This window comes from Terrapene carolina, unplaced genomic scaffold (assembly GCF_002925995.2).
Source record: "Terrapene carolina triunguis isolate 2854851 unplaced genomic scaffold, T_m_triunguis-2.0 Scaffold35098, whole genome shotgun sequence".
NCBI lineage: Eukaryota > Metazoa > Chordata > Testudines > Emydidae > Terrapene > Terrapene triunguis.
Genome location: NW_020699449.1, coordinates 11,063,529 through 11,087,824, shown reverse-complemented (window position 1 = coordinate 11,087,824; position 24,296 = coordinate 11,063,529). Strand labels below are relative to the sequence as shown.

The window sequence follows — 24,296 nt, the reverse complement described above, 5'->3', positions numbered from 1 at the left end:
CGCCGAAGACCCGGAGCAAGTCAAGGACCCGCCACCGACGTGCCGCCAAAGACCCGGTAGGGAACCGGTTCTTAAGACTTTGTCAGCTCATCACTGCATACGTCCCATTAGTTGTATTTTGAAAGAACATCGATGGCATGTATTGTTCCATTTTCATTACTTTTTTCGCAAGAGCAAACATAACATTTTTAGTGGAGGAGGCTTTCTGGGGTCACCTTTTGACCTTTATATGATCTCCTGAGACTATCAGTTTCCTTGGAAATATCTTTGGCAGCCAGAGGAATGGTGAGCATCAAATATAGCTGACCTTAGCAAGAGCGTGTTTCTAAATGATTTTTAAAAATCAAAATGAGATTGAAGAAATGGAATTAAAATGTTGTAGCACTAACCGAATTTAAAATAAAGATGAAAACCAACATTTTATCTTAAAGAGTAAAGATGTAAAAATCTGGCCCGGGAGCTGTGCCATTGGCTCCAATGGGACTGCATATATGAACTACTCTCCTTGAGTAATGGCTGCAGAATCAGGTCCTAATTCAGCAAATTTGAGATGAGATCACCGAAATACAATACACATGGAACCCAAGTATGACATTTTTACAGGGTCGCTTTCAAGGGTATAATAGCACTTGAAAATGCTGTCAAAATAAATAACATTAATTAAATGAACATTTAATATAGTATTAAAATCAAACAGAGCATTGTAAGCAAAGGTATATTATTTTCAATGTGGCTTTAATTACAGTATGTGCATTCATGGGGTCGCACAATGGTCCCTTTATAGGACAAATAGTAAACAACTTGAAACCCCTGAAGGAATTAGTGTCCTAAATGCCAAACCTCGAGACTACAATAAACATGATTAAATTAGGCCTTGCCCCGTGTCTCTGTATTTATTGCAGACACAGTATCTGTTGGGGTTTGAGTCTTTGTAATACCGATTTCCATCTTTTCTCCCATCTGCCTATTAGCACCCAATGTAAGTTGTACCCCTTCCTTGTACATTATAAAGAAGATTGAATTTATTTCCCTTAATTCTACCAAAGCACATAGTGACATGTAAGAGGACTGAATTGTGCATGGCAAAATCAGCTAACTAAGGAGAACTGGACTGAACTGGAACACTGAGGGACTGATCTTCCTCCCATTAAAGCCAATGGGAGTATTTCCACAGGCATGCTTTGATTTCCATTGAATGATCTAGCTCCGAGTAAGGTAGTGCACTGATGTCAACTGTGTATAGACTACTAGGCCCTCTTGTTATTTTTGTACTGGAATATAGTGATTTTTTAATTTAAAAATAGTTATATCAATACAACCCATAGTGTGGGTGTAGTTATACCAGTATAAAGGTGACTTATACCAGGATAGCTTACTCCCTTCCTGTACAGAAATAAGCTATACTAACATAAAACACAATGATATTGGTATAACTGTGTCCACTCCAGGGAGATTAAGCAACAAAGAGTCCCGTGGCACCTTAAAGACTAACAAATGTATTGGAGCATAAGCTTTCGTGGATGAATACCCACTTCGTCAGACGCATGGCATCTGACGAAGTGGGTATTCACCCATGAAAGCTCATGCTCCAATACATTTGTTAGTCTTTAAGGTGCCACAGGACTCCTTGTTGCTTTTTACAGATCCAGACTAGCATAGCTACCCCTCTGACACTTGACTCCAGGGAGATTGTATTGTTTTAACAATACTGGTGTAGTTAAAGCAGGGCAACTTTTGTATGCAGAGAAGCCCTAAGATGCTAAGGCTCATAGTAGGACTCCTCAGGAGTCCTAGGGAAATGATAGCATGTGATCATGTAATTTAGAGACTATATTGCAATGCATATGTACAAGGGGCCGAGTTAAGGTTGCACCGGCAGCCTTAACTGTGGCAATTCCTAGCTTCTGAGTGCTTCACATAGCAGATTTAAGAGATTCTTAATATTTTCTCTCTGGTGTAACTATAGGGTGAGATGTTGTACCTCTAAGAGGCACAGCACAAATCTCGTAGCTGTGGGAGACAGAAGGCAAAGGTGGCTCTTTGCACTCCCCTGAGTGCAGGCCTCACCAAAGGCTGAAATATCTGGCTGGGCTGCTTGTGTGCAGCCCCACAACCCACAGCTGCTCAGAATGACCTTAGCACTGCAATTCACCTCCCCACCACCACCCGCCCCAGTGCACCCTTCTCAGCTCTGGCCCCCAACCCCATAGGTTGGGGCTTTTCGGGGGTGGAGGGAAGCATGTAGGGCAGCCTGTGGCTGCCTAACAAAATGTCTGCTGTGGTGGAATCCTACACAAGCCCGCTAAGAAGCTTTTCTGTCCCTAGACACTGCCACATCACTGTACAGGGGCTGTAGCAGGAAGGAGAATGCGCCCCAGAGCGTGTGTACTGTATTACATGGACATGTGGTGTGTGTGTTTGTTTTATATGTACATGATGTGTGCATGTATATAAATAATATACTTTCAGATATTCTCAAGCATGGCAGGTTACCCATATTTTGAAAAATGTTTCAATTTCTTCACTTCCCAGAGCATCCTATTCTGGATTCCCCATGTGATATTAAGTAACTGTAGCTAGTTCCCTCAAATCTGTATCCTTTTTTTTTTCCCTCTGTGTGAAAAGAAATCCCAGTATTACAATCCAACTGCGTCTCAGCCAGCACCTCTCGCACTTGAAGGAAAATGTGGTGACGGTCTCACCAAGGCGAGAGGATTTCTAACACGTCATGACATTCCTCTCCCTAAATACGTCCTAACGAAGTCACAGTTACAGGTTCCAATTACAGATTCCACATTCATTCCATTTACAGTTTCCAAACGGCGGTTTTAGTTTGGGGGAGGGGACGAAGCAATGCGAGGTGTAGCTTAAGCATTTCACATAAACAGAAGAAACATGCCATTAAAATATCATGAGTAGCTTAAAGTACATCGTTACTCTGAGGGGATTGACTTTTTCCTCTTCAGGCTTCAGCACAGAGATTCAGTAAGTGCACGTGGTAAAAACAGTGGGATTCAGCTGACAGTAAATACGGAGCAATTATTAAGTAAGTGCTTTACTTCAGAAGGGACCAAATTGTGCCCTCTTCGGGGCTGCATTAGGAACTTTGGATCCATATCTATTTGACTTTAAATGGAGTAAGTTGTAGCTGCCTTTTATCTTTAGAGTGTGGCCTGTTTCTCAAAGTTAGGTGCTGGATCTGAACGTCTCCCAACTATAGGAGTCTCCATATTTGGCGTTTTGATTTGAGCCCATCTCTGTCTTTTAAAAGAGAGTTGTGGCCCCTGGAGGCTACGTAGCCCATCCTGCAGTGGACCCACACTCCTGTATTAAAAATGAGGACAGCCACAGTCTGGATTGAAGAACGTTGTGGTCCTCACTGGGGGCTCATTCCAGACTGCGAAGTGCTGAGCACTCTGTCAGCAATCCAGCAAATCGCTTACACCCATGCTTAACATTGTCAGCGAGACTACGCACATGCTTAAAGTTAAGCACGGTCTTAAGTGCTTTACTGGAATGGGGCCAGAGTGATCAGCACCATCCAGGTGTTAGCCCATGACCTGTAGGCCCCACTTTGACTATTCCCTCTTCATTTCTTGGTACATGTAATCATTGTGAACCTGGTTTACTACTTTTGTATGTCCATAGTTCGTACTACTGTTTCTGGGTCTGAGTCAGCCAAGTGAGATGTTAACATGGCCAGCATTACTCCCTGGGTTGAATAGAAAACTGAAATACCAGCCAAGGAAGCTCTCTGAACAGCTGATGCAATTCTTCAGGAAGAATCTGCAAAACACCACCCAACAAAGGCAGTTCTTGTCTGTGACAGTTGTGGTTGAAGATTATCGTTAGTAATGCTGTACGAACCCAAAACTGATTCTACTTTGAATAAAGACGACAGGCCAAACTGGGTAATGAGCTTGGGCAAACCTGTCACGCTAAAGTTCTCAGTGATCCACTCATATTTCTCTAACGTTATTGGCTAGAATTTTCAAAAGCATATACGTGACATAGCTGCACAAGGACTGTTGACTTCAGGACTTGTGCTCCTAAATCACTAAGGAGCTTTTGAAAATCTCACCCATTATTACTTTTTAAAATACATTTTGTTTTGCTATTAAAAAAAAAAAACAAAAAAGAAAAGGCAGGAGAATGGGGGATACTATAGTTTTTCCTCCCTGCTTTTTTTAATAGCAAAACAAGACGTATTTTTAAAGAATTAACATAAAATAGCAAATTGATGACAAAGATTTTTAAATTACCGGCTTTCATCAAATGTGTCAAAAACCAAACTGCTGTAGAGAATCCTATTACAATAGAGTCCTCTCAACAGAAACTCCCAAATACCTACTCTCTCCGCTAGCAGCTGTCCTGATTAATTTTTAATTAAAAGAGGCTTAAAATTAAACATTATACTGAATCCAAATAATCTCACCTTTTCACTTTACTGCTTCTTTTAGGCCCTGATTCAGCAAAGCACTTAAGCACGTGCTTAAATCCCTGTGGGATTTAAGAACATGCTTAACCTTAACCATGTCCTTATTTGCTGAGTCAGGGCCTTAATCTGTCACTGTCCACTTCTCTATTAAGGGAGGGGATCTTAAACTTTTCTGGCTATTCAGCATTTGATTAAGCACTCTTTAACTGCCTGCATTGTAGCAACACATCCCTATTATGCAGAGTTTTGGCTATTACAGCCTCTACTAAGTAGCAGTCCTTGTTGCCAGCTAACTAGATCGCTTGGGAAACAGCTTAGAAAACGGACAGTCTTTATTATACTGCACTGTATCCAGGACAGGCTTAATGTATCATATTGATGAACGCTGGAGGAACGGAGCAAAGCCCTCAAAAGGAGCCCTGGACTGAGAGCCAGAATCCTCAGCCACAACTACTTGGAATGCTGACGCAGCTGGGCTGTGAGCCACAGAGCACAGGGAAGATGCTTCCTCCATGCACAGTTTCCGACCAGTGGACAGACCTGCCCTGGCAGCCCCCCAGAACAGAAATCCAACCTCCAGCCTGCCCCAAAAGAGAACCGTGGAGGGGAGTGCTGCGTCCTCCACCGTGAGTCTCCCCCGCTGATGCCTTTCCCTCCACGCCTTTGACTCGCAGCTACTAATCTGCATTTAGCCCTGGGGTGGGCCCCAGGCTCTGGAAACAAGATGGACCAAACCCTATCAAAAATCTCTCCTCTTTTAAAGTGCGTGCGCTCCTCCCTAACAACGAAGCAGTCATTCTTCTACCGAGGGTTTGCCAACCCTCCAGGATTGTCCTGGAGTCTCCAGGAATTAAAGATTAATCTTGAATTAAAGATTATATCATGTGATGAAACCTCCAGGAATGCGTCCAACCAAAAATGGCAACCCTACCTCTACCACGCTGGTTCTCAACCTTTCCCAGACTACTGTACCCCTTTCAGGAGTCTGATTTGTCTTGCATAGCCCAAATTTCACCTACTTGCTTACAAAATCAAACATAAAAATACATGGGTGTCACAGCACGCTATTACTGAGAAATTGCTTAGTTCTCATTTTTACCATATAATTATAAAATAAATCAATTGGAATATAAATATGGTACTTGAGCCTGTTTTTCATTTGTGAGCCTTGTCTGAAGCCGGGGCCCCCTGTGGTGTGGGGCCCTGGGCAGTTGACCCGCTTGCCACCCTCTAATGCCGGCCCAGCACTTGTGATCCCCCTAAACCCGTCCCGTGACCCCCCAGGGGCTGCAACCCCCAGGTTGAGAACTACTGATCTAAATGAGTTGAGTACCCCCTGGAAGACCTCTGCATACCCCCCATGGGTGTGTGTACCCCTGGCTAAGAACCACTCGAGCATTTCATTATAATTAATCTGTGTGCACCTGTGCCTGGTTTTAAGAATTATGCATTGCCCGAAAAGATGGCACTGGTTTTAAATAGTGTGACATGTGGAACAGTTTCACAGCACCATGGCCCATCAGTTAGAGCACAGCAATCAGGAGTCCCGTCTGGGTTCGAGCCCCGGTTCCCCCCCACAGTTTGTAAGAGGAATGAAATTAAAAGACAGTACACCGAGAACGAATGCAAAGAAATGCTAAGTGTCTCAAGCACAGCCAACCTGTGGAACTCATTGCTCATTGGAAGCTGGATTTTTTTAAAGGGCTGGATAATTATATGTCTATTAATAATAGCTAGTGAAGCACGTTTAATACAGTCTCATACCTGGGGGCAATTTAGTAAAGCAGTTAAGCCTGTACCTAATGTCAGCGGGACTTCAGCATGTCCTTAAATGCTTTGCTAAATCAGGACCAGAATGATTAACCGCCAGGGTTAGGAAAAAATAACCCCAAACACTCTCACTCCATGCCTCCATGTATAGCATGGCACAACTGAGCTGATGACTTTGCTTTCTTCTGAAGCATAAAGTATCGATCATTGTTGGAGGAAGACACAACTAGAAGGTAGATTAGTGGTCTGGAGAACAATTCATGTCAATGGCAAAACTCACAACATTCAGTTGTAGCTGACACCCCATCTACAGTATTGGAAATCCTCTGTTCTGTGAATGGGAGGGGTTATTTTTTAAGGTGCAAGGGGCCTGATCCACAGCCCAATGAAGCCAATGGGAGTTGGGGTTGTTTATAAAGTCTCATTTGCTTTTTCATTTCACATTACTTCTGTGCCAAGCTATCACATTAAAATCTGCTTCTCTGATATGCAGTAGATCTCCCAGTGATATCAAATAGCTTATGCACAGGTTGTGTGTGCATGTGTGTCTGTCGGTCTGGCCACAAACAAAATGACTGATCTTTTTCTTTACTGCCAAAAAGCAGTTGGTTTATTTTTATACTGAGTTTCCACAAATCTGGTTCTATAACACCTAGAGACCTCAGCACTTCATTAAAAAGTCTGATGTCGCAGGTTGGGGCAGCCTTTGAATTTAAACCTATTTGAATTGTCAATTTCCTTTAATGGCTTCACTTCGTAGACTGCAGAGGGGATAAACTCACACACCTGGTCGCTTTCTAGACTAGGCGGATGGGCTCAGATTTGAAATTAGGCGTGTGTCAAGGCGTTTTCCCAAAAGTCATAGAATATGTTTCTCTGGCAAACCACACTGGAGTATTTGGCGGGATGCAGAAATAATCATTGGCCATTAATAAGCACCATCTTGTCTGGCTTCACCCGCACAGGTTATCTGTGGTCATAGATGACCAGTACAAATGAAGCAAGAGAGCTGGAATGCCAGCAGTGGACGTTTCAGGTGGAAGCTTAATTACAAAATTAAGGGGTTTTGAATGTTTATGCTGCAGCTGTGCAGGGGCAAGAGAGATTCTTCACCCCCTCCATTTGTTCAGGGGATTTCAAGTGATAGACAGCAGAGCAGTCCACGCTGCTTTCACTGGGTGACTGACACAAACCTCTCCCGTTGTGAGGAAATTGCTGGTTATGTTGTGGATAAAATCAGATGCAGGGTGGGACTTGGAGTGGACAAACATTAAGTCTCTTCTGGGTGGATTCAGGCCCATGAGGCTCACAAAATCAGCCAGGGAGGCTTCATTCTGCAACCTGCCCTTTGGACTCCTATCCTCCTAGCTAGTGAAGGGCACTGGACAAATCTGGGTTCATTTCTGGTGGAGATTGTCAACACAGCCCTTAGAGCTGCATTATGATACCTTTACACATGCCGAGTAGTAATTTCCCACTCAGATCATCCCATTGACTTCTGCTGAGCTATATGTGGAGTAAGCGCTGCTCACTATGAACTAGGGACGTCTGGCCCTTAGGGAGTGCAGGTGGCCAAGCTATTGTGTAGCCTTTGCTAAAGAAACCATCACTTGATACTGACAATCTGGCTAACTATCGTTTTGTATCTCATCTGGTTGAAACAGAGAAGGGTGGCACAATAACAAAGGGATATGAACTGGCCATCAACTAGTTTAGGCTGGTAATTAGATGAAGGTTTCTAACTATCAGATGAGTGAAGTTCTGGAACAGCCTTCCAAGTGAGGGCAAAAAACCGTAATGTGTTTCAAGACTGAGCTTGATAAGTTTATGGAGTGGATGATGTGATGAGACTGCCTACCATGGCAGATGGCCCATCCATGACTGCTATTAGCAAATATCTACAATGGCTGGAGATGGGACAATAGATGAGGAAAGCTCTGAGTTTTTACCGAGAATTCTTTCCAGGTGTCAGGCTGGTGGATCTTGCCCACATGCTCAGGGTCTAACTGATCACCATGTTTGGGGATGGTAAGGAATATTCCCCAAGGTCAGATTGGCAGAGACCTTGGGGGGTTGCCTTTCTCTGCAGAGTGGGGCAAGGGTCACTTGCTGGCTTGAGCTAGAGTAAATGGTGGATTCTCTGTAACTTGAAGTCTTTATATGAAGATTTGAAGCCTTCCATAACTCAGCCAGATGTTATGGGCCTATTACAGGAGTGGGTGGGTGAGGTTCTGTGGCCTGCGTTGTGCAGGAGGTCAGACTAGATGATCATAATGGTCCCTTCTGGCCTTAACGTCTATAAGTCTATGAGTCTAAGGCTGTTGAATGACTCTGAATAGTGAGATGCCTCAGATCTTCTTGATCCTTGTCAGTTTGGGTACAGACCTGGGTATGGAACAGGAACTGCACTGCTGGGTTTGGTAAATGATCTCTTGCTGGCAATGGATGAAGATTAAGGGTGGGATTTTTAAAAGCACTTCGTCTTAGCATCTGTGCCACATGCCACAGGTGGCACGTGACCAGGATTCATCACCGAATTTGGTCTGCTGGTTGGATCATTAGCTTCCCCGGCTTGGGCCAGGTACTAACGGGGAGTTGGAGATGAAAAAGCACTGAAGTGGCTTAGGAGCACAAGTTCCTTTGAGAGTCACTGGGACATGTGCTCCTAAATCACTTAGGTGCTTTTGAAAATCCTATCCTGAGTGACCATGCTGATAAAGTGAGATCTATACGCTTCTCTGATACCACTGATCTTGATGTCTTGTGGACTCACTTGCTGACTGTAGCAATAGTAAATATGGGAGCTTCATTTCCTCCTTGTTTTTCTTTCCCATAGGCTGGCATCGGACAATTTAGCCTTCATTCCTAAAGGTGCTGTTGTCTGGCATTCCATCTTGTCTACCCTCTTATACAACATGTATATCGGACCATCGGGAGAGAGGGGTTAGTGAGAAGGCACACGCCGGTGTGCTTTAGGCGTACCAACACCCTAAGTGTATCTTACCCCCCGTAGATTCACCAGTGTGTCTCGATGGATGACAGCTACCGGGTAGGAGCTCACTCCAGATGAGACTGTACTAATTCTGATAGGCTGAGGGGGAAATATATGGAAAATATGGTGAGAATCCAATGTATCATCTTATTGAGTGTGTGCTACTGCGACTTGTTACCACAGTCCTGGGCTGATGTTCGTTACCCAGCTGCTGTTAAACTAGCACATACTGATGTAAGATTTTTTTTTTTGTCTTGGTTTGGCTAGGAGATTGTGAGCATTTCCATAGGCACTGCTTTTGGTAAATATACTTTAAAAAATCACAATGAACATCTATGGCCTTAATCATCTTCACTTTTCTAAAGCATGTTATGTTTAGATCCCACTGCTTTCTGTTGGAGTGTCGCTCTTTGCTTTTGATTCTACAAGTATTTTATGTGGATATCCCTTCGAGTCCTTGCATTATAGCTCATAAGATGGCCTATATCCGGGCTGGGATTTCACTTCTTCTAGGAGTGGTTAGTTTGAGTGGTTGGAAATTCAGTTTTCATTAGCAATTAAAAATAACTTCAGATTAACAAATCAGTGGCGCATATAGTATATACTGTAAAACGGATACTCTGACTTCTGGCTGACCTGACATCTGGATAAACCCCTCAAGGATTAGCTAGTGTGTATGATGTGTATAATATTTAAAGTGCTAATTAGTGATTCAGTGAGGGCTATCAAATATTTAAAAGCAGATTTGGCTTCTCCTCCAGCTCAGGGAATACAGTTTTCCTTCTTACGACTCTTCTCTTTTTTTTTTCCATGTAGTCAAAAGCGCTTCGAGAAAAATGGCTGCTGCAGGGTATTCCCGCTGGCTCAGCAGAAGAAGAAGAAGCCAGAAGGAGGCAGTCAGAAGAGGATGAGCTCAGAGTGAAAAAGCTTGAAGACAACATCCACAGGTAGGTGCAGTTTTCCTTTACTTTCACAGGGCTAAATTCTGCCCTTTGTTGTGCATGTGTGGTTTCCCTTAAACACCTGGGCCAGATTCTCCATTGCCTTGCGCCTCCTGTAGTCATTACATCAGTGCACAGTGAGTGCAAAAAGTGTGTACACGCTGCTCACCATTCTGCTTTGCACTGGTGTAATTGACTACACAAGATGCAGGGCAACAGAGAATCTCGCCCAGGGAATCGTATGTGTGTGTTCAGCTGCAGAACTTGGCCCCTACCATTTTTTTTTTTATCTATTTCTTATTACACCTATTTGCTTTTTTTTGTTTCAAATGACGTGTTCTAAAACCAACAAGAGCAAATGCTTTTCCTCCTGGAGAGCAAGCCCAAAGGCCAAATTCTTCGGTCAAGTTATGCCGATGTAAATCCTGAGTCGTCGAAGTCAGCGCAGAGCCAGCATAAGATTGTCCCACAGCCTTCGTGCATTTGCAATTCAGGTCTGCAGAGTGGTCTTGATCCTGAAGGAGAGGAAGGATGGTCCACTGGTGAGAGCACTAGGAGGTGGGAGACCTGGTTTCAGTTCCTTGCTCTGACACAGGCCTTCCAGTGTGCCCATGAGTAAGTCACTTAGCCTCTGTGTGCACCAGTTCCCTCCTCTGCCACAGCGACACCTGGACACTAGAGTGAAGGGATAACAAGGATCAAGACCTCTCTGAAGACCTGAATTCTTAATATATAGAACAAGTTCCATTGACAACTAGATCCCTCCCACCAGATCCCATTGAGGCAGGTGTAAGGGGGAAGTTCATGGAAGATAGGTCCATCAGTGGCTACTGGCTTTTATAGTCAGGGCTTCAGCGCCATGCTCGAGGTGACTCTAAACCTCTGACTGCCAGAAGACGGGGTGGATCGCACCAACTGCCCGGTTCTGTACACTTCCCCTGAAGCTGTGGCACTGGCCACCATCAGCAGATACTGGGCTAGACAGACCATTGGTCTGACCCAGTATGGATGTTCTTATGAGTGGTGGAGAAAGGGGGAGACGGCAGGAATGTGAGCTAGAGGAGGGAAGCAGAAAGAACTGCAAACATCCTAAAATGCTGATTTCGGTTTGGTGTCGCCACCCAGCCAGGGGAGATGCTGGGCGTTAGCCCAGGATGTGTCCCAGTAGCCAGAACACATTAGAGACTTGAGAGTGATGGGAGGAGTTAATACACTGGAGAAGATGCTTAGCCACATGGCTTCAGTGGGACTACTTATATGCTTACAGGTAAGCACATGCTTAAGTACCTTGCTGAATCAGGGCCAACGGCCCCTGCCCTCTCTCCCTTGGAAGCATGCTACTAAAGAGAGACCCTGTCCATTATGGATGGAGCTGGCCCAAACCGCTTAACTAGACAGACTGGAGTTTGGCTGAACCAAATACCCAAGAGCAGAGGAAAACTATTGTCTGATTATACGACAAGCCAGACGGGTGAGACTATCATTGCACCATATGCCCAGTGTGCCAGGGACCTTGGTTCTCCATTAGAGATTCAGGCTGTGTCATATGGGTGAGTGCTGAACAGCTGCAGTATTGAGGCATCTGTGAAAGGAATCCTGTAACACACATGCTTGGTTGCGGGTTGCGGGGGGCAGAGTCCTACTGGAGAATAAGTAAAGTTCAGGGCAAAGAACAGGGCAACTGGCTTATTGTCATCTACTGGCAGTTAGCCTCAGGCGCCAACTTTAACAAATGAGAAGCACCCACTCATCCCCACCAGTTTGCAGCAGAATCTGCCTGTTGTTTACTGAGGATTCAGTTTCTTTCACTCAGGTTAACATGTTCATAAGGGTCACTCTCTTACTACTACTACCACTGCTACTACTTATTGCTTGTTTAAAATAAGAGCCACTATGTTGTAAGAGATTTCACTGTGCCTTTCCAGGTCAGAAATAAACACCAAGGCTTGGCAAGCACTCCGAATACAGTGCCAGAATAGATATTGCTGCATACCAGATTGAAGTTAACACAGACGGCCTACAGTCCCACATGGGCCTGTTTTCCTGTGTTGTGAGGGGGTGGCATATATCTCTACCCTCGGGCAGTGTTAGAGCTAGCTCTGGATTTATCTGTAAGATCTGGGGCCTAGAACCCAGGCTGCTCGATTGGAGCAGACTTAGGCCAGCGCTCGGTGCTACTGAAAATCCCACCCTAAATCTCTCTCGTTAAGACAGTGCCATTCCCTTTGTGCGAATTCATAGCACAATGTTATTTGCAACAAAGGTAAGGAAACATTTCTAAAAACCATGATTTTTAATCTATCTTACTTGAAATTGGCTGGAAGATTAGGACCAAAATCTGGGAATCCCATCCTCTTACATGGGAAGGGGAACAAGGCATTTGGGGAGGGGTGTCTCTCCCTTTGTGACAGGAAACAGCTGAGGGAAGTGGGAAAGGGTCCGGTGAGAGATCATTGGGGAGGATTGTCCCTCTCTTTGTATCAGAAGCAAACTCAGCATGTATGCATGGAGCTCGATGATAGAAGATGGCACTAATACTATCATGGTAATTGCATGAGCCCACTTACAGCCTACGGCTCGGAAGTCTGACATCTTTCTTTTTCTTCTAACGTGGCATCTCCATTACTGGAGGTTTGCAACCAGAGTAGCCCATTCTGTACACTCCCCTGCTAATCTCTTTGTGGATGACTAGTCCTTTTGATCCACATCGTCCATCCAAGGTCTTTTTTTTTCTGCCTCACGTTCTTCTGCCATCAGCTTTCCCTTCCAGTGCCCATAAACGTGCATCGCCTGCGAACCTCTTAAAATGTGTCCTGCAAATTGAACGTTTCTCCTCATAAGATCTCTGACCAGTGTTTGCTGAGTTCCAATACTTTTTGTTGGTTACATAAACTATCTGTCATGTTTTCAGAATTCTTCTTTAACTTCATAATTTGAAGACTAGTAGTCTCTTTATTGTCAGTTATTTGAATGTCTGTTTCACAGCCATAATTTAATACAGACCAAATGTCTGTTGTTAAGAGTCGGAATTTACTGACACCTTTTCTCACATTGAATAGCCACTCACTCCACAAGTGGACCCATTGAAATCTTTAGGACCACATATACAGTAAGGCCCACCCACGGGAGGTGAGGTTATCAGAATCTGATCCTTTGTTGAAAAGAGTTGAAAAAATCAAGGCAAACAATGTTTAACTTTTTCCTTTTTCCGGTTCTTTATTAGATTTTCATGAAATGCAAGAGACAGGAAATCATAAATTATGGCCCATATCCTGCAAACTCTTACGCATGTGAGTAACTTTACCCACATGAGTAATCCAGCTGACTTTAATAGGACCGCTCCTGTACAAGTGTTTGCAGGATCTGGGCCTATCTTAGTCAGCATTTCTGTCTACACAATCCCAGGCACATCCAGAAAGTCAGTATGTCTCATAGACATCATAAAAAACCAGTAGTAAAGTACAACAGTCCATAATATAGAAGCCATTACAAATAACTAAATACTTTTGTATAATTAAGCAGATAATTACCAACAAAGGGCACACAGAAGTACAAAACATACATAAAAGACAAAGCAGGGAAAGAAAGACTATGGCAAAATACAAGCAGAATAAGAGCCTTGCAGTAAAAATCACAGGCAGAGTGACCACTTGATGTTTGAGATTATTTTAATTTGCTTAGAGAGTGAGGAATCATAGGAGCATTAGAAGCGTAATTAACCAAGAAAGAAAAGGCGAGATGGGTAGAGACACAGAGTTGAGGGATCTTTATATCCAGGGATTTGGTTCTGACCTAGCCGACCGAATAAGACTGACTAAGCCTAATTCAAAGTGACTGGAGTTTGGCGTTGTATGCTTTTTGAGAAGAGAGAGTCTGGCGGCATAAGAGGGTGTTCTATCTGTTTTGTCAAACTTACTTGAGCAGCTCTGTAGAGTCCTAAGTGCCTGGAAATCTGCTTTTTACACTAGACCAGAAGAAAACGTCTTCCCATGAAGAATCTTACTCCAGTGTCAGATAATCTAGTACCGGATGCTGATTTGGTTCTAGACTTGGGTAAAGATTCATTTTGAGGGAAGAGGAGATATTTTCTTCTAAACACTTGCACCAATCACTAGCTGAAATTTTTAGCATATATAGTGGGTTTGATCTTGCTTTGAAGTCCCATTAGACTCTTGCCTTTGACTTCAATGGGAGCATGACTGGGTCTAAACAGAAGTCAGACGGAACTTGGTTGAAAAGCATTCTTTAACTATTAGATTCAGCAAACGTGATTGCAAGATTGTGTGGACTGTTTCTTTAAATCTGTGGCAGAATGCCAGGCAGAAGTGGGTAGGGGAATGCTCTAGGCAGGAATGCTACGGAGCAGCTGAGAGCAAGGAAGAGAAGCATTAGGGATAATGCTGTTTTCCTTCTTAGAAGGTTTCTTCTTCAGGGTTGGAAGAAAGTAACTCTTTCTGTGATTCTTTGCCATTGTCACCTGACTGATATTCCCTGGGTTATACAGTTGCATTAGATTTGGGGCAGTAAATAATATTTGACCCCCTCCTCTCCCCGAATCACAAACATGAAATGTATCCTTTGGTCTAGCAGCGAGATAAATGCCTAATGAACTTTCGCAGACACATTCTTGCCTAAGTGCTGTAGGTGAAGCAAACATTGGAATGCTCTGTCTGCCTGTCGTGGTTATTTTTACCACATGACAGTCTGTTATTTTACAGCACTAAATGGAAAATTGGCATTCGACATCTGGGTATTAACAGCCGGCCTTCGCAGAGTATGGCAGCCCACCCACAGCCTGCTGTTCCTTCCCAGTATTTGAAAGGCTTCCAAACTTATTTTATTTTATGAGATTATGTTATATAGTGTCCCAGAGACCTACATTTACTACAAAGGGTGGAGGATTTTTCTTTGCTGTGAAACCATTATGCAAGATGCTTACATGTAATAACCTCCGTGACAACATATTTCATCACTTGATGACTGAAGCCAGTTAACATGGCTAGTAACTTCCCTGATTGTACCTAGCTTTCACAGGCCCGCCACAAAACCAATGGGACTTCCATGAACTCCTAGGGAGTATGAATGCTATTCCCAGACTTGCTTGACACCCTAACTTGCTTTTATAACACTGTGCTCCTGGGAGGGGGGGGCGGGGAATCACTCGGCGAAATCCTCAGCTGATGTAAATTGGTGTCTCTCTATTGAAGTTAATGGAGCTACACCAGTTTATGCTGGTTGAGGATCTGGCCCACCATCTCCAAAGGGGAGACAAATCACAGCTGTTTCTTTACACACTGTATTCAGAGCTGGATTGGGGTGGATGCGAGCTGCACCTATAGTGCATTGGTTTTGAAGAGGGTCTCAAAGCACCATGCACAAAGGAAAAGGGGAGAGACCTTTGTAACAGAGATGTGGCACTGTGACAGCGCTTGGGGTGGAAAAACGAAAATGCAGTGGCTAATGTGTCTGTCCACTGCCCTTTACTGGAGAATTTCAGAGCTACTCATGTGTCATGTGCATTCATTGGCTAATGTCTGTAAAAGCCCTTTGAGGTTATGAAGTTGTGTGAGTGGGTGGGTGGGCATGTGGGCGTACACGCGCTAAGCAGGATTGGTTTTAAATTGTGACTTTTCTTGTCCTCTAGTGACTTGCCTCACAAAAGAAAAGCCTAATACTAGCCTACTATAGCTAATGGAGATCTTCCTTTACGCTAGGGTTCAGGCCTGTGTTTTGGAACAAAGGTCATGAGTTGTTCCCTCTGACTGGTGTATATTTTTGCTGGTGACTCTTTTGATAGCATGCTTGTTTGGGAGATTATAAAACATGCATTTTTAATACCTACGGAGGATGCTCGTGATAGGTGTGTTGCAGGTAAGACCAGAGCGATTTCCCGCCGAGAAGTGTTGAGCACTGTGCCTACCAGGTCGATCACAAGGAAGGCTTCCCTTCAGCATATCTGGTAGAGCTGACCAATGTGAGTCACAGATGAGGTGCCATGCAGGTCTCGGGTAGCAAGAGATGCACGGAGTATGGGAGGTTGTCTGCCGCTTGGCTCTGACTGATTGGTGTCTAGCTCACAGCTGGCAGGCGGAGCTCACAATTAGGAGCGGGCCAGATTCAGACCAGATGGAAAGAAATGAATCTCTGTTGAAGCCCACAGAATTGTATCCGCCTTACATCAGAGTTAACGTAGCCTTTATTGCTGAATATTCAAATCTGGCACTGTTGGAGTCCTAGTGACTGGGATGGGCTCACGAAGAGAGAACCCTTGCTGAAGATGCATAAAAGAAAAGGTTTGGGGGACGTTGTGACCCAAGTTCCTCCCACATCAATTGCTCCATCCTGAGGCTATGTTGAAGCCTTTTCTCCTGTCTCCTTGGAGCTCCCAGCAGACGTGAACTCTAAGCTAATTCTTGTCACAGTATCTCCTGTTCCTTTTCCCCACATCATCTGCTCTCCTGCTGGTGTCCGAACTGCCAGTCTTTTCTCGTTCCGTTGTTCGTTCCCTTGGTCTCTGCCTCGTGCCAGGATTCAGATGTATTCTCTGTATATCTCAAACTGGGAACCCTGAATGAGGCTCATACTCTGTGGGGTTATCACCGATTCCAACAGTCAGTGAGAGAGGGAGGCTGCTGAGAGCAGAAGTGAGCATGCTCCCTCAAGCAGAAGGGCCATTTAAGATCAGAACCAACACCTTGAGCACCGTCCCCAAGCCCAAAGGCAGCCAGTGCAGAGGCCGGAGCACAGGTGCTATGATACGTCACTTAACAAGCAGGCTGCCATATTTTACACTAGCCTCAAGCTTCCAAATGGATTGACGCTGTAGCTTCAGGTAAAGCATATGCTGGAGGTGACTGAGGCTTGGCTCTTGTTATCATGAGCCTCATCAGCGAGAACAAACGGCCACCTCTTGGCCAGACTCAGATAGACAAGAGCCATCTCGATTACAGCTGCTATTAGATCATTTAAAAGTAGCTTTTAGCAACGTAGGTACATGTATATAGGCTGTGCCCTACTGGATCGGACCAATGGCCCGTCACGAAGGCTACATTTTAGTCACGGATATTTTTAGTAAAAGTCATGCACAGGTCATGGGCAGCAAACCAAAATTCACGGCCCGTGACCTGTCCATGACTTGTACTATACCCCGACTAAATCTTGGGAGTGCCGCGGGTGCTCGGAGGGAGGGGAGGACGTGGGTGCTGGGGGGGGCGGCCTAGGGGGGAGCCGCAGGTGCTGGGAGAGGTGGTCCAGGGGGCGCAGTGGGTGCTCGGATGGGAGTAGCCCAGGACCCCTTCTGGTGCTGGAGGGAGGGTTGGCGGGGCTGGCAGGCTCCCTACCCGGCTTCTGAGAAACGGCAACATGTCCCTCCCTAAGCCCCTAGCTCTACGCGCTGCCAACTCCGCCGCTCCCATTGGCCGCGGTGCCTGTGGGCGGAGGCAGGAAGCCCCCCCGCAGGGCCATCACCCCCTCCCACACCCCAGCCCGGAGCCCCCTCCCCCGCATCCAAACCCCTCCTGCTGCTGTTGGGGGGTCAGTGGCCAAGACTGTCCGAGCAGCAGTCGATGCAACTGGCCCAGGAACTGCCTTAGCTGCTCGGGCAGCCCCAGAGCCAGATGCACCTGCTGCTGCAGAAGTCGTGGCGGTCACAGACTCGGTGACAAACTCGCAGCCTCACCCATCACCTCTCATACCTCTGTGTTGTGCTTGCACTGTTGCTTCAGAGTAAATATAAAACTATAAAGCACGTGGCTAATAATGTTCTGCTGTACAAGAGGTGACAACATTCCTGCCTCATGCTCGGGCTGATATTAAGCCTTGAAACATGACACTCAATGACCCCTGTCTTCGTGTGTATAACTGCCTAAAATCTTCGAGCCCCTTATTAAATCTAGCTACACTGATGCTGACTTCCTAAAGTTGTAAATTGTGGTACATCATATATGGGAGGCTTTGATAGATATTCACTTTATACTATCTCCGTTAAGTTCGTCTGTCCCTCCACCCCATCCCCGCCACCCCATGGCAAACAGGATTTGACCCCAACTCCTCTCCTTTCATTGCTACATTCGTCCTAGTTTGTGTTTATTGGGTTGCCAACTCTCCTTACGAGTGAGCCTCAGCGTAACAAGCAGCAGGCTAGTCCTAGCATCTGAAAAGCTCCCGCCATCCTTTTAGTTGAACGCTGACCCAGAGAATGATTTTTTTAATAGGGCAGGAAAAACATTATCTAAGAGATTGCTCAAACGGAGTCTGAGAACAGTGTATCCCTCTCTCTCTCTCTCACTCTCACACACACACACACACACACACACACACACGGTCACCCCTCTAAACATTAGAAGCAGATGATTGTTCTACGGTGCATTTACAAATGGCATAAAGAACTAGGCAATATACCCTGAGGCACTTCATCTCTTTGCTTGTTTATACTGCTTGTTTCCTTTCCTTTGACCTGAAGCCATATTAATTCGTTTTGCCTTGGTAAACATCTTCCTATGCACAATCTCTGCTCTTATCCAGGCTAGGGATAACAGTCTACCAGCTGGGGGCAGATAAAACAGATTTTAGGACTTGACAGGGCAGTGGCAATGGACTAAGCTAAAGTCTTCCAAAAGCAGCTTTTGAAAACTGGTTAGGTTCATGCTGATCTCTTGTCTACACTGGGTCTGGAGGTGTACTGTCCAGCTCAGGCAGGCATACCCGCAGTAGCTCCAATCAGGCTAGCCCACTGAAAGCAGAGTGTAGCCATGGCAGTGCCAGCCTAAGGATTGGCTAGCCGCACCAAATACAATCCCGTCTGAGACCCTAAGGATGCACTAAGACGACTAGCCCTGCCTGCCGCTCATGCTGCTGTGGCCACATCTAATCTGATCCCCTGTAAAACACAGACCCTAGAACTTCCCCGTGATAATTCCAAGGGGCAGATCTTTTAGAAAAACACCCCATCTCGATTTTAAAATTGCCATTGATGGAGAATCCAGACAAACTCTTGGTAACTTGTTCAAATGGTCGATTACCCTCCCTGTTAAAAAATCGCACATTATTTCCAGTCTCAATTTGTCTAGCTTCAACTTCCAGCCATTGGATCATGTTATACCTTTTTTCTGCTAGATCATGGGTTGGCAAACGTTTTGGCCTGAGGGCCACATCGGGGAATAGAAATTGTATGGCGGGCCATGAATGCTCACAAAATTGGGGTTGGGGTGTGGGCTCTGGGGTGGGGCTGGGGATTAGGAGTTTGAGGTGTAGAAGGGTGCTCTGGGCTGGGACCCAGGGGTTCAGAGGGCAGAAGGGGATCAGGGCTGGGGCAGGGGTGTGGGAAGGGGGTGCAGGCTCTGGCTGTGGGTGTGGGCTCTGGGGTGGGGCTGGGGATGAGGGGTTTGGGTTGCAGGAGGGTGCTGCGGGCTGGGATCGAGGGGTTTGGAGGGTGGGCGGGGGATCAGGGCGGGGGCAGGGAGTTGGGACGTGGGGAGAGGCTCAGGGATGCAGGCTCCGAGTGGTGCTTACCTCAAGTGGCTCCCGGAAGCAGTGGCATGTCCCTTCTCCGGCTCCTACGCGGAGGCATGGCCAGGCGGCTCTGCACGCTGCCCCATTCACAGGCACCGCCCCTGCAGCTCCCATTGGAGCACCAGAGGGGACCATTGGAGCGCATAGGAGCCGGAGCTAATGAGTCTCTATTTTGTATTTTAAAACACAGAGGTGCAACTAGAACTACTGGAAAACAGTGATTCATCAGACTTAACAGGAGCATGGTCAAACAGTGGAAACCACTCATCATAGATGAAAATGTGAGGAATGGGTCTAGCTACTATGGATATGAAAAAAATCAAAAAATTCCATTGTGAAGTGGTAAAACTACCCAGTGTACCCAGGGCCACCCAGAGGGGGGGCAAGTGGGGCAATTTGCCCTGGGGCCCTCAGGGGCCCCCACAAGAGTTTTTCGGGGCACCTGGAGCGGGGTCCTTCACTCGCTCCGGGGGCCCCGGAAAACTCTCGTGGGGCCCGGGCCCCCGGAGCTTCTTGCGCTCCGGGTCTTCGGCAGCAATTCGGCGGCGGGGGGTCCTTCTGCCCCGGGACCCGCCGCCAAAGTGCCCTGAAAACCCGCAGCAGGGGGTCCTTCCGCTCCGGGACCTGCCACCGAAGCACTGGGTCTTCAGCGGCAATTCGGCGGCGGGACCCCAGGCCCCCTGAATCCTCTGGGCGGCCCTGAGTGTATCCAGTGATGCAATGCCTCCGAGGTGTGACAACTGATGAGCCGGGGCGGGGAACAGCTGTGGTCAGTGGGTGCTGAGCATCCACTTTTTTTTCGGTGGGTGGTCCACCCACGGAGTCGGCGCCTATGGCCATGAGCACAAATCATCTGTGCTGCTAGAGAGAGCAAGGAAGAACAACTGTAAGCCGTATGAAGAGAAAGTAAGATTCCAATTTTTAGCAGGTCACGATGTTGGGTATGTGCTCCCAGCTACGCGTGTAAATCCAGATCTTGAGAGCCTAAGCCACTCTGAACATGCCAAAGACAGACAGTGTGGAAGCAATACAGTGGGGACGGGGTGTGTGAATTACTTTGCAAAAGTTCTGCCTTACCTATCTGATGTCTGGGAGCCTCTTCAATGACTAGCAGACACACAGACTAAGGGTAAAATGATCAAAAGCACCTGAGTGACTCAGGAGCCTAAGTCATATTGAAAATCAGTGGGACTAAGTTCCTAAATCACTTTGGCATTTTGAACATTTTTCCCCACAGACTATAGTGTCAAAAGTGCTATTGTCTAGAATTGCTTGGTTTTTTTTTAAATTAGGCTTTCCTAAATGACTCTCTTCCATCCTCCACACATGCTGGTGTTTTTCTTAGACTTGTTCATTAATGGCTGATGTTGTTTTCTTTTTAGCAAAAAAAGTGTCTTTCAATCATTTGTTCTCGGGGGAGGGGAGGAACAGATCCAGCAGAGCCTCCTAAATTCACACTGCTTTTGGGTGGGCTTATTGCAAATGACTGTATTTTGTAGATTTGGAATGCAAACAAATGCAGTTTTGTTTATTGGCTCCTCCACTTCTGATTTTGTCTGTCCTGACCCCACCTCAGACGTCATGTGCAACATCAAGATTATCATTTATTATTTGTAATACAGTAGCAGCGAGACCCCAGCTGAAATCGGCACCCCATTGAACCAGATGCTATTCACACACACTGAGTCGCCCCGTAATGTAAATAAACAAAAGGCAGGAGGGGAAACTGAGGCACAGGGCGGTGAAGTAACTTGCCCGAGGTGACAAAGCAAGTCAGTGGCAGAACTGTGACTATAACCCAGGTCTCCTGACTCCCAGCCCGGTGCCCTACCACGAACTGGACCAAAGATGGGTGAGAATTGTCAGATTTGCACTTCACTGGCATGAGCTGAATCAAAGTTCTACTCTATAAAGAATTCCATGGTCTCTGCAAACAGATATTAGAGGAACAAGGCAAGTCAAATATAGATCCTGCAAAGCTTGATAGCATCCCTTCCGTAAATAGTTATTGAAACACTGACTGTGTGTTGGTTTTAGTACTTTGCCATTTGATTGGTTTGGTTGATAGGAAACCCACATGGCAAACATGAATTTGCTTATGGAATCTCATCTCTCGGAAAATGTATACAAATTTGACATTCACAGCAATCTACGATATTGATGTTGGTTAGAGGCGCTCTCCTCTCTAACTGTATTGTGGTGGTCAAAGAAATGACCAGAGAAGACTGAACTTTAAATTAAGACTTGAAGCCCTGGACCTGGTTTGCCTGTGCTGTCTTGGACTAAATCAATTGTTTAGTTTGGTTTCAGTCGGATAATCATTAATCCTAGTGCAAGGTACAATACATCCTCTATCTCTTTAAAGTTGGAGGAGAGTATAAACAGCAGACTACCATAGAGAATTTTATGCGACAGCCTGCATTGCATTTGAGAGTCAGAGTGAAGTTCTGGTGCCCAGTGATACGTATTTCGAAGATTCCTCAGACAGAGATCCAGTTATAACTGTAGCCTTAAGAAGCTGATCTGTTTCAAGGTTCTCAGATAAAGCTAAACCTCTTACTTTCCAAAGGATATAGAAAAAAAATCATATGTTAATAAAATTCCCCGGAAAAACTAAGGGGAGAGGAATGTGCTTCAGGACATTGTGGTATGAGTGGTCCCATTCCTATGAGTGTACATAAGCATTTATTTATAAACTGGCACACCTGGAATGAAATGTCAATCCTAAACTTAGATGCATGTTTCAGGCAGGCATGTTTCAATAACATGCAGCCAACGGAGTTGTGCTTGTAAGCTTCATTTAGCTGAAATGGAAGGCAGGAAGCCAGAGAACCAGTTTACCCCTCTAAATGCCATTCCGAGTGGATTGCATGGAAGTCAGTCATTGATCAGATGCTAGGGGGACAGTCAAGCTTACTATTCACGAGTTACTCCAGCTCCCGCTCTCATACTCATAGTCCTGGACGTTTAGCAGTGGATCAAGTTGACACCATTCCTAGCTCTGGGAATGGCAGCTCGTATCTGTTACACTCAGATTCCAGCTTTGCTGCCAGGGGATTTTCAGCTAAGAGCTGTGAACAAAAAAGAAGTCCTCAACCTAGGGCCAGTAAAACAGCCTTCCAGTTTTGGAAAAGGTGGCAGCATGAAATATATGCTGCATGTACATTTCACATAAATGTTGGAACTACTACAGATACATTACAAACTTCCACTCTAGTTTGCAGAGGGGAACTTTTTCAGAGGGTCCACCCAAAGCCCTGAATTGGAATACTCCAGAAGTTTGGGGTGTATCAGATCTGGCGTAGGGGAGAACAGGAGCTAAATTTTGTTGTTTGGACCCATTGCCACATGCCAGACTGAGACAGATACAGAGTGTTGCTCTGCCCAAGACCTTTTTGATCCCCAACTCTGCGTTATTATGCTCAGTAACTCCAAATGTGTGTGTGTGGATCAACAGTGAGTTGAAACTCCAAACAGTGAGGAACCTCAAAAAGTCCTTGGTGCTCTTGAGGCTGGAGCTTGCGAGCAAGGAGCTGTCCTAGAAGCTGAAAAGTCACTTTAAAACAAAGTCAGGATGGTCGGTGGTCCCTAATATCAGGGTGGAGCTGAGTGGGAACAGCCAGTGGATCCAAGTACTTGATGCAGGTCTCTCCGTCCATGTCCCGTTCATCTTTCTCCTTCTCCCGCACATCAAGGCAGGCAAATTCAGCAGTATCAATGAATGGCAGACCGGGTATGGTACAGCATCACCCCACATCTCCCTGCTGGAGTGTTAGGGAAGCCACTGGGTCGTGGCACAAATGGACTCCCCAGCCACTCCCCACCTCTGTCATCAATGGGGTGCCCGTCAAATTTTTTGGTATTAAAATGTTTTTCTCTATTAGGCTTTCAGCCCTAGCTGTGTGTGTGGCACAATCACTTTATTAACTTCCAAGCGTGGGACTCTGCCAGTAGTTCTGCATGTAGGCAATAAAGATGTTTTAGGCCTCCAGCCTGCAAGTTTATACACACAGGCAACTGCTGTGTCCCATTGACTTCCACAGAAGTGCAAGATCCTGCCCACACGTAGTTCGTTACAGGATCGGGGCTCTAGTTATTTGGAGATTGTAAAAATATTGACCATGTTTTTTCTCTTTGTGCAAATGCAACTGATTGTAGGCAGAAAAATCACAGCAGTTTTAGGGTTACCATAATCCAGCAAGCAAAAAAGAGGACGGGAGGAGCCCCGCCCCGCCCCTGTCCTGCCCTAGCCCCGCCCCATCCTGCCCTAGCCCCGCCCCTGCCCCTACCACTTCCCCCCCTCAGAATCCCCAACCCTCCCCCTGCTCCTTGTCCCCTGACTGCCCCCTCCTGGGACCCCTGCCCCAACTGCCCCCCAGGACTCCACCCCCTACCTAAGCCTCCCTGCCTCTTGTCCCCTGACTGCCCCCTCCTGAGACCCTCCCCCCATCCTAACTGGCCCCCTAGGACTCTACCCCCTACCTGTACCCTGACTGCCCCAACCCTTATCCACCCCCACACCCCCAGACAGACCCCTGGGACTCCCACGCCCCATCCAACCACTCCCCACCCCCTGACAGCCCCCCCCAGAACTCCTGACCCATCTAAACCCCTCTGCTCCCTGTCCCCTGACTGCTCCGATCCC

General features: G+C 46.1%; 1 protein-coding gene across 1 annotated transcript in view; it reads left to right on the top strand.

Annotated features, from left to right (window-relative positions):
- The window catches only part of LOC112118353 (A-kinase anchor protein 2-like), a 389,373-nt gene that overhangs the window by 79,705 nt on the left and 285,372 nt on the right, over positions 1-24,296 (top strand). The window contains exon 3 of the mRNA XM_024216622.1: positions 10,017-10,147. Coding sequence (XP_024072390.1) covers positions 10,017-10,147 — 131 coding nt within the window. The remainder of the gene's footprint in view (positions 1-10,016; positions 10,148-24,296) is intronic.